The sequence below is a fragment of the Balaenoptera musculus genome, chromosome 9 (genome assembly GCF_009873245.2).
Source record: "Balaenoptera musculus isolate JJ_BM4_2016_0621 chromosome 9, mBalMus1.pri.v3, whole genome shotgun sequence".
Lineage (NCBI taxonomy): Eukaryota > Metazoa > Chordata > Mammalia > Artiodactyla > Balaenopteridae > Balaenoptera > Balaenoptera musculus.
Window position 1 is genome coordinate 57,965,179 of NC_045793.1, and position 13,786 is coordinate 57,978,964.

Below are 13,786 nucleotides of genomic sequence, written 5' to 3' on the forward strand. Positions count from 1 at the left end.
TATAAATATCAATTAAGTCCATCTTGTTTAATGCGTCATTTAAAGCTTGTCCTTATTTATTTTTATTTTGGATGATCTGTGCATTGGTGAAAGTGGGGTGTTAAAGTAGCCTACTATGATTATGTTACTGTCGATTTACCCTTTTATGGCTGTTAGCATTTGCCTTATGTACTGAGGTGCTCCTATGTTGGGTGCATAAATATTTACTGTTGTTATATCTTCTTCTTGGATTGATCCCTTAATCATTATGTAGTGTCCTTCTTTGTCTCTTGTAATAGTCTTTGTTTTAAAGTCTATTTTGTCTGATATGAGAATTGCTACTCCAGCTTTCTTTTGATTTCCATTTGCATGGAATATCTTTTTCTATCCCCTCACTTTCAGTCAGTATGTGTCCCTAGGTCTGAAGTGGGTTTCTTGCAGACAGCATATATATGGGTCTTGTTTTTGTATCCATTAGGCAGTCTGTATCTTTTGGTTGGAGGATTTTATTTATTTATTTATTTATTTTCATAAATTTAGTTATTTATTTATTTTTGGCTGCATTGGGTCTTCGTTGCGGTGCATGGGCTTCTCATTGCGGTGGCTTCTCTTGTTGTGGAGCATGGGCTCTAGGCACGCGGGCTTCAGTTGTTGTGACACGCGGACTCAGTAGTTGTGGCTCGTGAGCTCTAGAGCGCAGGCTCAGTAGTTGTGGCACACGGGCTTATTTGCTTTGCGGCATGTGGGATCTTTCCGGACCAGGGCTTGAACCTGTGTCCCCTGCATTGGCAGGCAGATTCCTAACCACTGCGCCACCAGGGAAGCCCTGTTTGGAGTATGTAATGCATTTACATTTAAGGTAATTATCGATATGTATGTTCCTATTACCATTTTCTTAATTGTTTTGGGTTTGTTTTTGTAGGTCTTTTCCTTCTCTTGTGTTTCCTACCTAGAGAAGTTCCTTTAGCATTTGTTGTGCAGCTGGTTTAGTGGTGCTGAATTCTCTTAACTTTTGCTTGTCTGTAAAGGTTTTAATTTCTCCATCAAATCTGAATGAGATCCTTGCTGGGTAGAATAATCTTGGTTGTAGCTTTTTCCCTTTCATCACTTTAAATGTGTCCTGCCACTCCCTTCTGGCTTGCAGAGTTTCTGCTGAAAGAGCAGCTGTTAACCTTGTGGGGATTCCCTTGTATGTTATTTGTTGCTTTTTGCTTGCTGCTTTTAATATTTTTTCTTTGTTTAATTTTTGATAGTTTGATTTATATGTGTCTTGGTGTGTTTCTCTTTGGGTGTATCCTGTATGGGACTCTGTGCTTCCTGGACTTGATTGACTATTTCCTTTCCCATGATATGGAAGTTTTCAACTATAATCTCTTCAAATATTTTCTCAGACCCTTTCTTTTTCTCTTCTTCTTCTGGGACCCCTATAATTCGAATATTGGTGTGTTTAACGTTGTCCCAGAGGTCTCTGAGACTGTCCTCAATTCTTTTCATTCTTTTTTCTTTATTCTGTTCCCTTGTTGTTATTTCCACCATTTTATCTTCCAGCTCACTTATCGGTTCTTCTGCCTCCGTTATTCTGCTATTGATTCCTTCTAGAGTATTTTTAAGTTAAGTTATTGTGTTGTTCATCACTGTTTGTTTGCTTAGTTCTTCTAGATCCTTGTTAAATGTTTCTTGTATTTTCTCCATTCCATTTTCGAGACTTTGGATCATCTTTATCATTACTCTGAATTCTTTTTCAGGTAGGTTGCCTATTTCATTTTCATTTATTTGGTCTTGTAGGTTTTTACCTTGCTCCTTTGTCTGTAATGTATTTTTTTGTCATTTCATTTTGTTTGTTTTTTTTTATGGGTGGGGCTGTATTCCTGTCTTACTGATTGTTTGGCCTGAGGCGTCCAGCACTGGAGTTTGCAGGCAGTTGGATAGAGCTGGGTCTTTGTGCTGAGATTAGGACCTCCAGGAGGCCTCACTCTGATTAATGTTCCCTGGGGTCTGAGGTTCTCTTAGTCCAGTGGTTTGGACTCAGAGCTCCCACCATAGGAGCTCGGGCCCGACCTCTGGCCTGGGAGCCAAGATCCTGCAAGCCGCATGGCACGGCAAAAAAAAAAAAAGAAAAAAAGAAAAAAGGAGCAGTACAATATCAAAGAATATAAAAGAAAATAAAGTTAGAAAGATAAAAAATATGTTATGAAAAATAAAAATATAATTGAAACAACTGCAGTTAGGTAAAATAAAACCACAACAGAAAAAAGAAAAAAAAGGGGTGGGCGGTGCAGGGGGAACAAGCCAAAAGGAGAGAACAATAACAAAGTATAAAGAATAAAATAAAGTTAGAAAAATAAAAGATTTATTAGGAATAATAAAAATATAAATGAATCAAGAACAATGAATCAACTAGGTAAAACAGAACCCCAATCTAAAAGAGGAAAAAAGAAAAAAAAATTTAAAAAGCCTTGGCTATGGAAGTGGAACTCAGGCAGGGGTGGGGTTTACAGTGGGGTGGGACCTAGGCAGGTGGGGGGTTGACCTTTGAGTGTAGGGCGGGGCCTCTGCTTAGGACCTGTGGGGAAGGGGAGAGGCAGCACATGGAAAGGAGGGCCTCTGCAGTGTGGAGTTCTGGAGTTTGGAGGTAAGGCCCTGGGTGAGGGTGTGTGGGTGGGGTTTAGGCCCAGCGCATTGGAGGGGGTCTCAGAGGGGGTCTCTGAGTGTAGAGGTAGGGCCCTGGGTGGGGGTGTAGGGGTGGGGCTTGGGCTCTGCATGGCAGGAGGGAGGCTCCAAGGGCACAGGATTAGGCCTGGGAGCCCAACAGGCTTCCCAGTGCCTAAGTGGACAGGGAAAGCTCTGGCCCCGTTCCCTTCCGTTCCTCCGTGCTCCCCTCCCCAACACCCATCTCCCCTAGGGTCTCCCCCATTGCTGCTGGACCCCTAACCCCTAACCGTGGGTGGGTCCTGCTTGGTGTAGGAACTCCTTCCCTCCCCCAGCCACCCCTCAGGGGTGCCGGTCCTCGAGGTCTGGCCTTTACTTTTGCTCCCCCTTCCCTCCCTCCCACTCCCTTAGGACCTGCACGGCTGGAGGGGGCCTCGGTGGGCAGAGGATCAGGCCCAGGATCTCAGCAGGCTCCTGGGGGCCCAAGTGGGCAGGGGAAACCTGGCCACGCTCCCTTTTGCTCCTTTGTCCTCCTGGTGGTCCCCCAATTTCCCCCTTCGGGTGTGAGATCCCTTCCTCTCCCCCAGCTGCCCTTCAGGGGTGCCAGTCCCGTCCCACCTCCACTTCCCCTCCCCTTCACCCCCCCATGCCCCACGTCCTACCCGGTCGTTGGGGGTTCCTCCCATCCCCTTAGGTGTCCATGGTCCCCCACCAGTGCCTGGTAGGTGCCCTAGTTGTGTGGACACATGAATCCATGTCCCCCTAGTCTGCCATCTTGACTCCACCCCCTTGTGTATAAGTTTTTGCATAGACATATATTATCATTTCTTTGGGTATGTACCTGGGAGTGTTTGGTAGTCTGACAAGTAATTTCCCCGTTCCCCTCCTCCCCACTCCCCACCCCTGCAAAAAAATCAGGTCCTAATACATGGAAACTGTAAATGTTACTTTATTTGGAAAAAGTGTTTTGTAGATGTGACTAAATTAATGGTTTTGTGATGAGGAGATTATCTTGGATTATCTGGATGGGCCCTAAATGCCATCACAGTTAAAGGGAGACAGAAGGGGACTTGATATAGACACAGAGGAAAAGACATACACACATGCAGGAGAAAGTTATGTGAAGACAGGCAGAGATTGGAGTGCTGTGGCCACTAGCCAAGGAATGGCAGCAACCACCGTAAATTGGAAAAGGCAAGGAACAGATTCTCCTCTAGAGTTTTTGGAGAGAGTGTATCCCTGCTGACAGCTTGATTTCAACCTTATGATTTCAGACTTCTGGGCTCCAGAATTGTGAGATTATAAATTTCTGTTGTTATAAGTCACCCAGTTTTTGTTAATTTGTTATAGCAGCCACAGGAAACCAATACAGAGTGAAATTGGTGGGTAATATGGTAACTCTATGTTTAATATTTTGAGGAACTACCAAAGTTTCCCAAAGTGGCTGCACCATTTTATGTTTCCACCAGCACTATATAAGCGTTCTAATTTCTCAAAATCCTTGCTAGTACCTCTTACTGTCTCTTTGATTATAGTTATCCTGGTGGTTGTGAAGTGGTACCTCATTATGGTCTGGATTTATATTTCCCTGATGAGTGACGATGTTCAGCATCTTTTTATGCGCTTACTGGTCATTTATGTATCTTCTTTGCAAAAATGTCTGTTCAAAGCCTTTGCCCATTTAAAAATTGGGTTATTTATCTTTTTATTGTAGAATTCTAAGAGTTGTAAACTTTATAGTTTTAGTTCTTACATTAGATCTGTGATTCATTTTAGTTAATTTTTGTATATGGTGATAGGTATGGGAACAATCACTTTTGCCAAATTCTCAGTCATTACCTACCTCTTCAAATATTGCTTTTGCTCTCTCTCTCTCTCTCATCTCCATACAGTTGCATGCATACTAGATGTTTTGACTGTGTCTCACATATCTCTTACGATCTTTTCTTTCTTCCATTTTTCTTTTTCCATTTGTCCTTCAGTTTGGATATTTTCTGTTGCACTGTCTTCGAGTTCATTAATCCTGTCTTCTGCTGTTTTGACTTACCCAATCAGTTTTTAATTTGAGGTATTGTATTTTTTTGGTTATAGAACATTTGTTTGATTCTTTTTTGTTTTTATTATTACAATGCTTTAAAATTTTCATTTCTGTCCATTTTGTGCATCTTTTTCTTTATTTTATTTAACTTATTTGTAGTAGTTATCTTAAAGTCCTTGTCTGTTAACTCTAATATTTGGAGCAATTTCTGCTTTTCACAGATTTTACCATTTATTCCCTCTTTACTTTAGAACCTGTGGATTTAAAAAAATCTAGATTTTGTTTTTAGCCTGATTTTAGTAACAACAATGAGGCTTGTTGCAGGAAGAAGGAAGAATAGGGCAGACCCTGGCCCTTTGTTTCCTGGGTTAACAGGAAGGAAGTATTTGTTTTTCTGGAATTGCTCATGTAATGTACTGATTACTCAGGAGAGACAGTAAGAGCAATAGCATTAAAGAAAGAAGAAATCAGTATGGCATGTGACTACTTGCTAATTTAAGTGCCATACTTGCTAATTTAATTGGTAAATGCTGTGTGGAGATAGATAAGCCCTGAGCTAAAATATATTTAGATAGTGATAATCAACTTGATCTTTTGGCTTAGTAAGAATGATTAAGATGTATGCTTTTTAGCATAAAACATTTATTAACGTTTGTGGTTTTATAAACCCTATAAATTATTTCTTGTTTTTTTTTGGCACTAATATGTGATTAGCTAAGGATGTCTTAAGTACATGAGTTGGTGAGTAGCTTTTAGTTTAGTCCCTTAATAAAAATATCATTTCCTATGCATTCATTATTTTTGCAATATAGTAAAAATATTCTGAGTTTAGTAAATATTTGTGGTTTTTCTCTTACGGATGATAAGATATTAACAAGTATGTAAAAGTAAATGTGTTTACTGCGTTGGTCTGAATGGGTTTTCAAAGTTGATTATGATCATGATGATAACTCTATAGTAGTTTTTGTTATATTAATTCTTGTGTGCAGTGTACTTTTCTTATATTTTGGAGTATTCATTTTCTTTTTTTAAGAACACGGCTTGATGAACTGAGAATGTTTCTAGAAAATGAGACCTGGGAACTTTGTCCTGTTAAGTCAAATTTCAGCATCTTGCAACTTCATGTAAGTTTAAGAGCAAATAAATTAGTCTTTTATGTAGTCATCTTTAAAAGCAAACCATATATATGGAAACATTTATAAAATAATTAAATTAAGAAATAGTGCCTTTCCTTTTTTCCTTAAAAGTGATTAATAATAAGCCTCTTTTACAAGGTGATACTTTAATGGATGTCATAATCTGTCTCTTTTTACAAATTCATTTTATACACTTGAGGAAAACTCCTTTGCCTGAAAAGAGTCACAATTAAAATAATTTGTTTTCTTTAGATTTCAGAAGAGGGTTTACTGCTTCATTTAAATTTTGCAGAAAAATCAGTTATATTTTGATGGTCTTTAATGAAAATGCTTATATTTGCAGAATATTTGTCATTTCTTAAAGGGTCTAATAGGTTCTGAATTTATGCTGCAACTCATAAATTTGTCTGTAATGAGAAAATGCCTCAGAAATAAAAGAGGCACTTATAAAAAAAAAAAACACAGCTAATTTTTATTAGTTAATTGATTCCTTGAATCCTATAATGTAATATGTGAAAATATCTTTATTTTTTTTTTCTCTTGGTTGAAACATATTATAGATAAATATTTCTTGTGTGGTAGACCATGTCCTATCTGACAAATATCAAATATCAGAATACAGTATATAAATTTAGATCCCTGTTTAGAAGGTCGAGTGTGTAGTTTTTGCCTTTAGAAGAAATGGCTTTCTAGAAAGAATTTTCTTATTCCTGGATAAATGTCAAGAATACATGATTAAAAGGTTTTTTTAAAGGGACAGTGTTTATGCTCATATTGTATAATAGCTTACTTCTCATCCAGGTTTATCATATTGCTTTCCTAATGTGGAAATACTAAATACACTGAAACATGTTGATTAACAAATGCTTTAAAGACAATGAAATTAACATTAATTTTAACATTATTTTAGAGTTATTAAATTAAGATGATTCCTTAACATTATTTAGAATTCCAGCATTGATTTTAGAATCTCTATAATCTCTATTTAAATACTTTTATTTGAATTTGTATTTAACTGTCAATTTGTGTGTGTGTGTGTGTGGTGCATGTGTATATAAACTTGCTGTAATTAGAAAACAACTTTTTTACAAGGTACGTTGAAACATTTCCATCCAAGTGAGCATTATATCCTTTAAAGTGGTTACCTTGAAGTTTCAGTTATGTAAGATGAGTAAGTTCTAGAGATCTATAGTACAACATTTTGCCTGTAGTTAACAATACAGTACTGTGCACTTAAAATTTTTTTAATGGTAGATCTCATGTTGTAACCACAGTGGGGGAAAAAAGTAATTACATTGAAAACTATTTACAGCTGAGATAGTGTTCATTTGACACATGTATTTCTGTAGATTTTGTTTTAAAAAATTTTTGTGTTATTAATTTATAGTCACCCCTTGTTTAGAATTTTAAAAATAATGGCCTGATTTTTAAGCATTATTGTGGATCTGATTTAATGTATAGCTGCAATTTAAAAAGAAAATAAACACATCATTTGAAACTTAGTAAACCAATGTAATTTTAAAGAAGATTATCTCTGAATATGAAAAATTTTAAATTGGGGAATAATATTAAAATGATTAAAAGGTATAAGAAAAATGTGTACTAAATTTTTGTTAAAAATCATAAATCAAGAGTTTTGTAATTCGAAAGAAGTTTAGCTATTATTCCATCTCTTCCTCTAATTAGCTGTGTAATCTTGAACTTGAACCTGAATCCCTCCGCCTCAGTTTCCTCATCTGAGAAGTGTGTGATTTGGACTGGGTGCTACAACTCTGTAGCTTTAGTGTTTGTGATTCTTTCATCTAGATCGACCCTTTCATTTTACAGATGAGGAAATGGAGGCATAGGGAATCAGGGGACATTCCCAATGTTACATAGGAAGTTAATGGAATATAATGGATTAAAGTCAAGCTAGGACTAGAAGATGTATCATCTGACCTCAGCATGTATTTGTGTTGTCTGCTTCTTGGTATATGAAGAAAAATAAATGAAAGTGTATAGACATCAATATAACAAAGAAAGGTATATCTTTTATGCTTGGATTTCAATGTATTCACGTAGAGTATCTCAAATGGTGCAAGCTATTTGACTTAACAACAATTAGTTTTTATGAATGACCTTATTAAAACTGTACTCTACTAGGACTTTTGCTGTTATGTAAAAATTTTTAGAATTATCATTCAAATTGAAGTTATTTAAAAAAATTTTCTGTGCAGTTCCATAAAGTAAGCCAAAAGCAGCTTGATGCAGATAACACTGTTTTAAGTGACATCGGCGACTGAGTTGTCTTTAGGAAAACCTTTGAACATGTATGTCCAAGTTTGTGCTTTCAGATAACTTGCAAGATTTAAAAATGAATAACCTAAAAAAAAAAAAAAAGAATAACCTAAAGAATCAGGATGGTTTTCTTTACTAACTACATCTGCATTGATGGAATATGTTTATGTACTTTAATTTTATTGTTGTTGCTAAAAGGGATCTGGCTCCTTTTTGTTTTGTTTTTTTAAACGTCTAGGAATTTAAATTCATGGAACAGTCACGTTCCCCATCAGTTTCACCCAGTAAGCAGCCATCCTCAACTTCCTCAAAAATGGTAACCTTGTTTGAGCAGTACTGTAGTGGTGGGAATCCATTTGAAATTCAGGCTGACCACAAAGATGAAGAAACAGAAGACGTCCTGGCTTCTAATGGGGTATGTGGTGTTTTTTAAAACATACTGTGGAACATTAGTGGGATTTTCCTATTGAGCGTGTTGTACCCAATGAGCAAGGTAATTGACTAGATTTATTCATACATTTACCACCCACCTTCCTACCTATATACTTAGACACCTGTAATACTACTTGTACAGGTAATGAATGGCTTTCCAGTATGCTTTGTTCACATTGTCCTTTTGAATGGTAAGTTTTGCCTTTATGTTTATTTTATGTTGTTATTAGATTACTTTATGTTCTTACCAGATTACTAATTGAGTAGGAGCATAGTTTATTCACTGCATAGTTATATGATTTATTGGATAGACAGATGTATGAAGGAATAGATCATCTGCACTTTTTTCTCAACGCCACTTGTTGGGTAACTAAGGAAGTCATTTTGTTCCATGTCCCCTTAACTGAAACAGGGTAATGTCTTGTTTAATTACCTAGCAGGGATATTTTGAGGATTTAGGAATACAGTGTTTTAACAGCACTCTGAGCAGCTCAGAAAACAATATAAACTAGAAGTAGTGTGAGTTAATGGAAAGGTTTGCAGGCAGATGAATGAATGTGACCTTTATTATTGATTAGCTGTGTGGATCTTGGCAAGTTATTGTGATTTTGTGACCCTCAGTTTCCCCATATTTACAATGAGGAAATACTTCACAGTTACCTATAGGGCGTTTTTACAGTATTTAATTTCCAGAGGGACTAGGTATAATTTTTATTTTAGATTTGATGAAGTTGAAGTGAAAACTGTTTGGGTTGACAAAAATCTGTTGAATTTGCCTCCATATTTTTGGTTTGTTTTTGTTATTAAGTGAAGATATAATTTAAAAAATATTGTCATGAAAATATACCACTATCATGTTTTATCATGAAGTAGAAGTTATTCCATAGAGAACCATATTTAAAATTATAATTTAGTGATTCTTTGTGACATTTTGCCTCTATAAAGTAGACTAAACTGAAAGGAATTAAGTCATTCCAATATTTTTGAAATAATATATCCCTCTGCACTGGTGATTTGTTAATTTAAATCTCGCATAGCATTTGATTCTCATTATTTCTGGCAGTTGTGTTCAATAAAGTAAGCACGAACTCTGAATTAACAAATACAGAACCGTTGTTCTTAAGCAAAATATGGGATTAAGTATCTGCAAGCCTCTGGTCACAACATTTTCACCAACTGGTCAATACACAACCTTGTTTTACGTGTGTTTTTCCTTAAAGACACCTGATTTAATATAGTGTTGATTCATTAACATTGAACACATGACCAACAGCACTGTAACTCATGCCTGAGTGAAGCTTATCTAACATACATATTTTTACCTTAAGGCACATTACAGTCTTCTCGCACTTGGGAACACTAGACGGCACTTTAGTACTATGATTGGGGGGCATTCTGAACAGTGAAATCACCAGCAAAAAGTACAAAAATTTTAAGAATGTGACACTAAATAGACTTTGAAAAGGGCACTTATTTACAGCAGGAGGGCTGAAATAAGAAGGTAGAGTGTCGCCTTGCTTGCTCTTAGCTGGGAACATGTATGTAGGGTGACTCAAAAGTGTTTGCCACTCCACATGGCACACATCTGTGAATGACCAAGGAGTGTCATGAAGTATTGATGTTGGGGTTACAAATTTTATCGAGTAGGGAAATCTGCAAATAAAGAATCCTTGAAAATGAGGATCTGTTGTACTGTGGAACTGACCCTAGTTTGTGTAGAACACCTTTCTGAATGTCACCAGGATCACATTGTGTACAAGTGGGGGAGAATGTCTCTAATGTTTGTTTGTAGTTATTAATGTGTGATCTAATCTTCACAGGTACAGCATAAGTCCTGAGGGTCAGGGTCCACATCTTAAAACAGCCTGTCGTAATGCTTTAGACTCTTAAAAAATAGTTGTTGAATTAGGGGACTGACTTCTTCCCTTATTGTCATTATACTGGTCTCCTCTACTGGCATATGGGGACAAAACTTCCTCATAGGATTGTTTTGAAGATTCAGTGAGACACTTTATGGAAGCACTTAGCCCAGTACTTGGTTGAAACTCAATAAATGTTAGCCATTATTTAATCATATTAGTTTATAATATTAATCAGCAATGATGATGGTGATACTGCCACTGCTTCCTTTGTTGTGCATGGACTCCACTGTCTTCTCCCATGCCGGCACTGGGCCATGGTGCCAAAAAGATGATGAAAAGGCACTCTTCCTCTCAAGAGCAAATCCACCATTTTTGTCCTTGTTCTCAGTAGTCCATAGGTGCTAAGCCTAATTTTCTAAGTTGCCCTTGGAATTAAATCTCATCATAATGAATTAGATAGAACATTAGCATGTGTGTTGTGTTTATTAAGCAGACTTAATACTTCCAGAGTACCAGAATTGTATTCTCAAGCTTTTTATAATGAACTAGCAAAATGGAAATAAATAGGATGAAACCACTTGAAGGAAGAGTTTTTTTAATCAAATAAACACTCTTTTCCTCTTCCTAAGGTCTAGCAGGGTATGTGTTTGTTTTCATTTGTTTATATGGAGATTCTTTGGGGCATTTATAAGCTTTTGAAATATAATGTTTGTATTTTCTTTTGAACTGGTTAAGGTAGGATGATGAAGAAGAAAATGGAAAGTTAATATGATTCTTGATGGCAAAATTAAAGCTCAGTTACTAAGAACTTTCATCTGTAATGTACTTCTTATAAAATTGGATACTTTTTTACTGTGTTGAAATACTCCAAGAAAGTTTGGTTCTTCGTACCCATTGTTGAATAATATACTGTGTTCTTTTCAGTATGAATCTGATGAACAAGAAAAAGGTGCCTATCAGGAGTATGACAGTGACAGTGATGTTCCTGAGGAACTAAAACAAGATTATGTTGATGAGCAGACAGGCGATGCTCCTGTGAAAAGGTACTTATTCTTGGAATTTATGGTATTTCTCATTTTATGTTGCACGTTTAACATAGAGGATTTACTTGAAAGGTTAAGAAAAAAAACTCAAAAATTAAACTTTTCTTTTGGTTATAGTGTCATGTGACAGAAGTTAATTTTTTTTTTTTTAAACATCTTTATTGGAGTATAATTGCTTTACAATGGTGTGTTAGATTCTGCCTTATAACAAAGTGAATCAGCTATACATGTATATATATCCCCATATCTCCTCCCTCTTGTGTCTCCCTCCCACCCTCCCTATCCAACCCCACAAAGCACCAAGCTGATCTCCCTGTGCTATGCAGCTGCTTCCCACTAGCTATCTATTTTACATTTGGTAGTGTATATATGTCCATGCCACTCTCTCACTTCATCCCAGCTTACCCTTCCCCCTCCCGGTGTCCTCAAGTCTATTCTCTACGTCTGCATCTTTATTCCTGTCCTGCCCCTAGGTTCTTCAGAACCTGTTTTGTTTTTTTTTTTTGGTTCCATATATATGTGTTAGCATACGGTATTTATTTTTCTCTTTCTGACTTCACTCTGTATGACAGCCTCTAGGTCCATCCACCTCACTACAAATAACTCAGTTTCGTTTCTTTTTATGGCTAAGTAATATTCCATTGTATATATGTGCCACATCTTCTTTATCCATTCATCTGTCGATGGACACTTAGGTTGCTTCCATGTCCTGGCTATTGTAAATAGAGCTGCAGTGAACATTGTGGCCCATGACTCTCAGCAATCCCACTACTGGGCACATACCCTGAGAAGTTAATGTATTTTAAAAATGATTCCTGAAAGGCTAAAAATGTAGTTTTTTTGATAATGGGCCTAACCCAAGAGCTCTTAATCTAGAGATCAGTGGTTTTTGCAGAAAAACAAACTTTTGATTTATAGAATCAGTGCTGCCTTTGGAGGCGGTTTATGCTTCACATAGATCAATTTATGTTTCACATTGATTTCCTTTTTTCTCAAGGAGGAAAATAGTCATTTGTTTTGTATGTGGATTTGCTGCCTCAATCTAGTAAATACAGAAAAATCTTCCCAATGTCATTGATATTTGCTATTTGAGCCTTCTATTAAGGTTCCTTTTTTTGTACTTGAGTTTTGTTTTATGATAAACTGTCTTCTTCAAAAACTATGATAACTGTATAAGAATTTTTGTCACCTTCTTTAAATTGGGACTGATTCTGATTTGTGAGTGAGGTAGTTTCATGACTGAGTATCAGATATTGAGTGACCACAAATATACTTTATTTTTAATGATAGATTTAAGTATACTCTTCCCTACCCTTCACCCCCAAAGTACCTAGTGAATACTTGATTGATTTGACACCCTGATTGATATAATCTCTCACCTCAAAAGTGAACAAGTCATATAATTGGGGATGTTTTAATTGGGGAAATTTGTTTCCATTGGTTTACACAAATATATGGTATTTAATTATCTACATCTATGATCCATTATGAACTGAAAAGAACTATTTTGTTGGACTTTTTCATTAGATGTTTTGAGTATGTTTTTGCTAAAAGAAAAGGTCTAAGTTGAAATGAACAAACGTCTGCCACTATATGTGTATGTCCTCACATTTTTTGTAGGGTTATGCAGCCTCTTAAACTGTCTTAACCTACCCCTAAGAAATATACACAATGTAAACTACTGATTGCAGTTAACCAGTTGACTGTTATATCAATTCCAACGTCTAAGTGTCTCTTGAATTTATCAAAATTTCTTGTATTTCACTGCTACCATCCTAGTTCATGCAGAAATCTCTCAGCCCCATTATTGAATCAGCCTCCTTACCGTGGCTTCCCATTTCCAGTCTTAACCCTTTCTAATCTGTTCTTGGATACAAATTAAGATTTTTCTTTTATATACAAATTCGATCATGTCATTTTCCTGGTTAAAATGTTTAATGGCTCACCACTGCATTTAAGATACGGTTCATACTCATTATAGTCATGAGGTTCAGTTCCTTTCAGTGATCTGGCCTTTACTTACCTCCTTTCTTATCACATTTCCCTCTGCCCACTCATTCTCCAGGCTACCACTGTGAACTCCTTGTGCTTCTCTAGGCATACTCTGTTCTCTTACTTCTGGTCTTATTACATGTTGTCCCCTTTTTTTCTGTACTTACCATATAACTTCTACTTTTTCTTTGAATCTAGAGCTGCCCCCCAACCCCAGACTTTACCATTATACTTGATGCCCAATTCAGATTCTAAGGAAGGTATTTTTCATATTTGTAGGTCTGAAATCAGGATGCTTGGTACAATTGATGTATAATTTTCCTAGAACATTTTTTTTTAAGTGACATAGCTTCTTTTTTTGTTTATTATTTTATTTAT

At 36.4% G+C, this 13,786-nt stretch overlaps 1 protein-coding gene across 2 annotated transcripts in view; it reads left to right on the forward strand.

The window, feature by feature from the left end:
• Positions 1-13,786, forward strand: part of VPS50 (VPS50 subunit of EARP/GARPII complex) — a 129,774-nt gene that overhangs the window by 78,425 nt on the left and 37,563 nt on the right. For both annotated transcript variants that reach the window (XR_005021273.1, XM_036863988.1), the window contains exons 17-19: positions 5,700-5,790; positions 8,318-8,494; positions 11,298-11,416. Coding sequence is in view for 1 of the 2 variants with exons in the window: in XM_036863988.1 (XP_036719883.1) it covers positions 5,700-5,790; positions 8,318-8,494; positions 11,298-11,416 (387 nt within the window). In the remaining variant the exon portion in view is untranslated. The remainder of the gene's footprint in view (positions 1-5,699; positions 5,791-8,317; positions 8,495-11,297; positions 11,417-13,786) is intronic.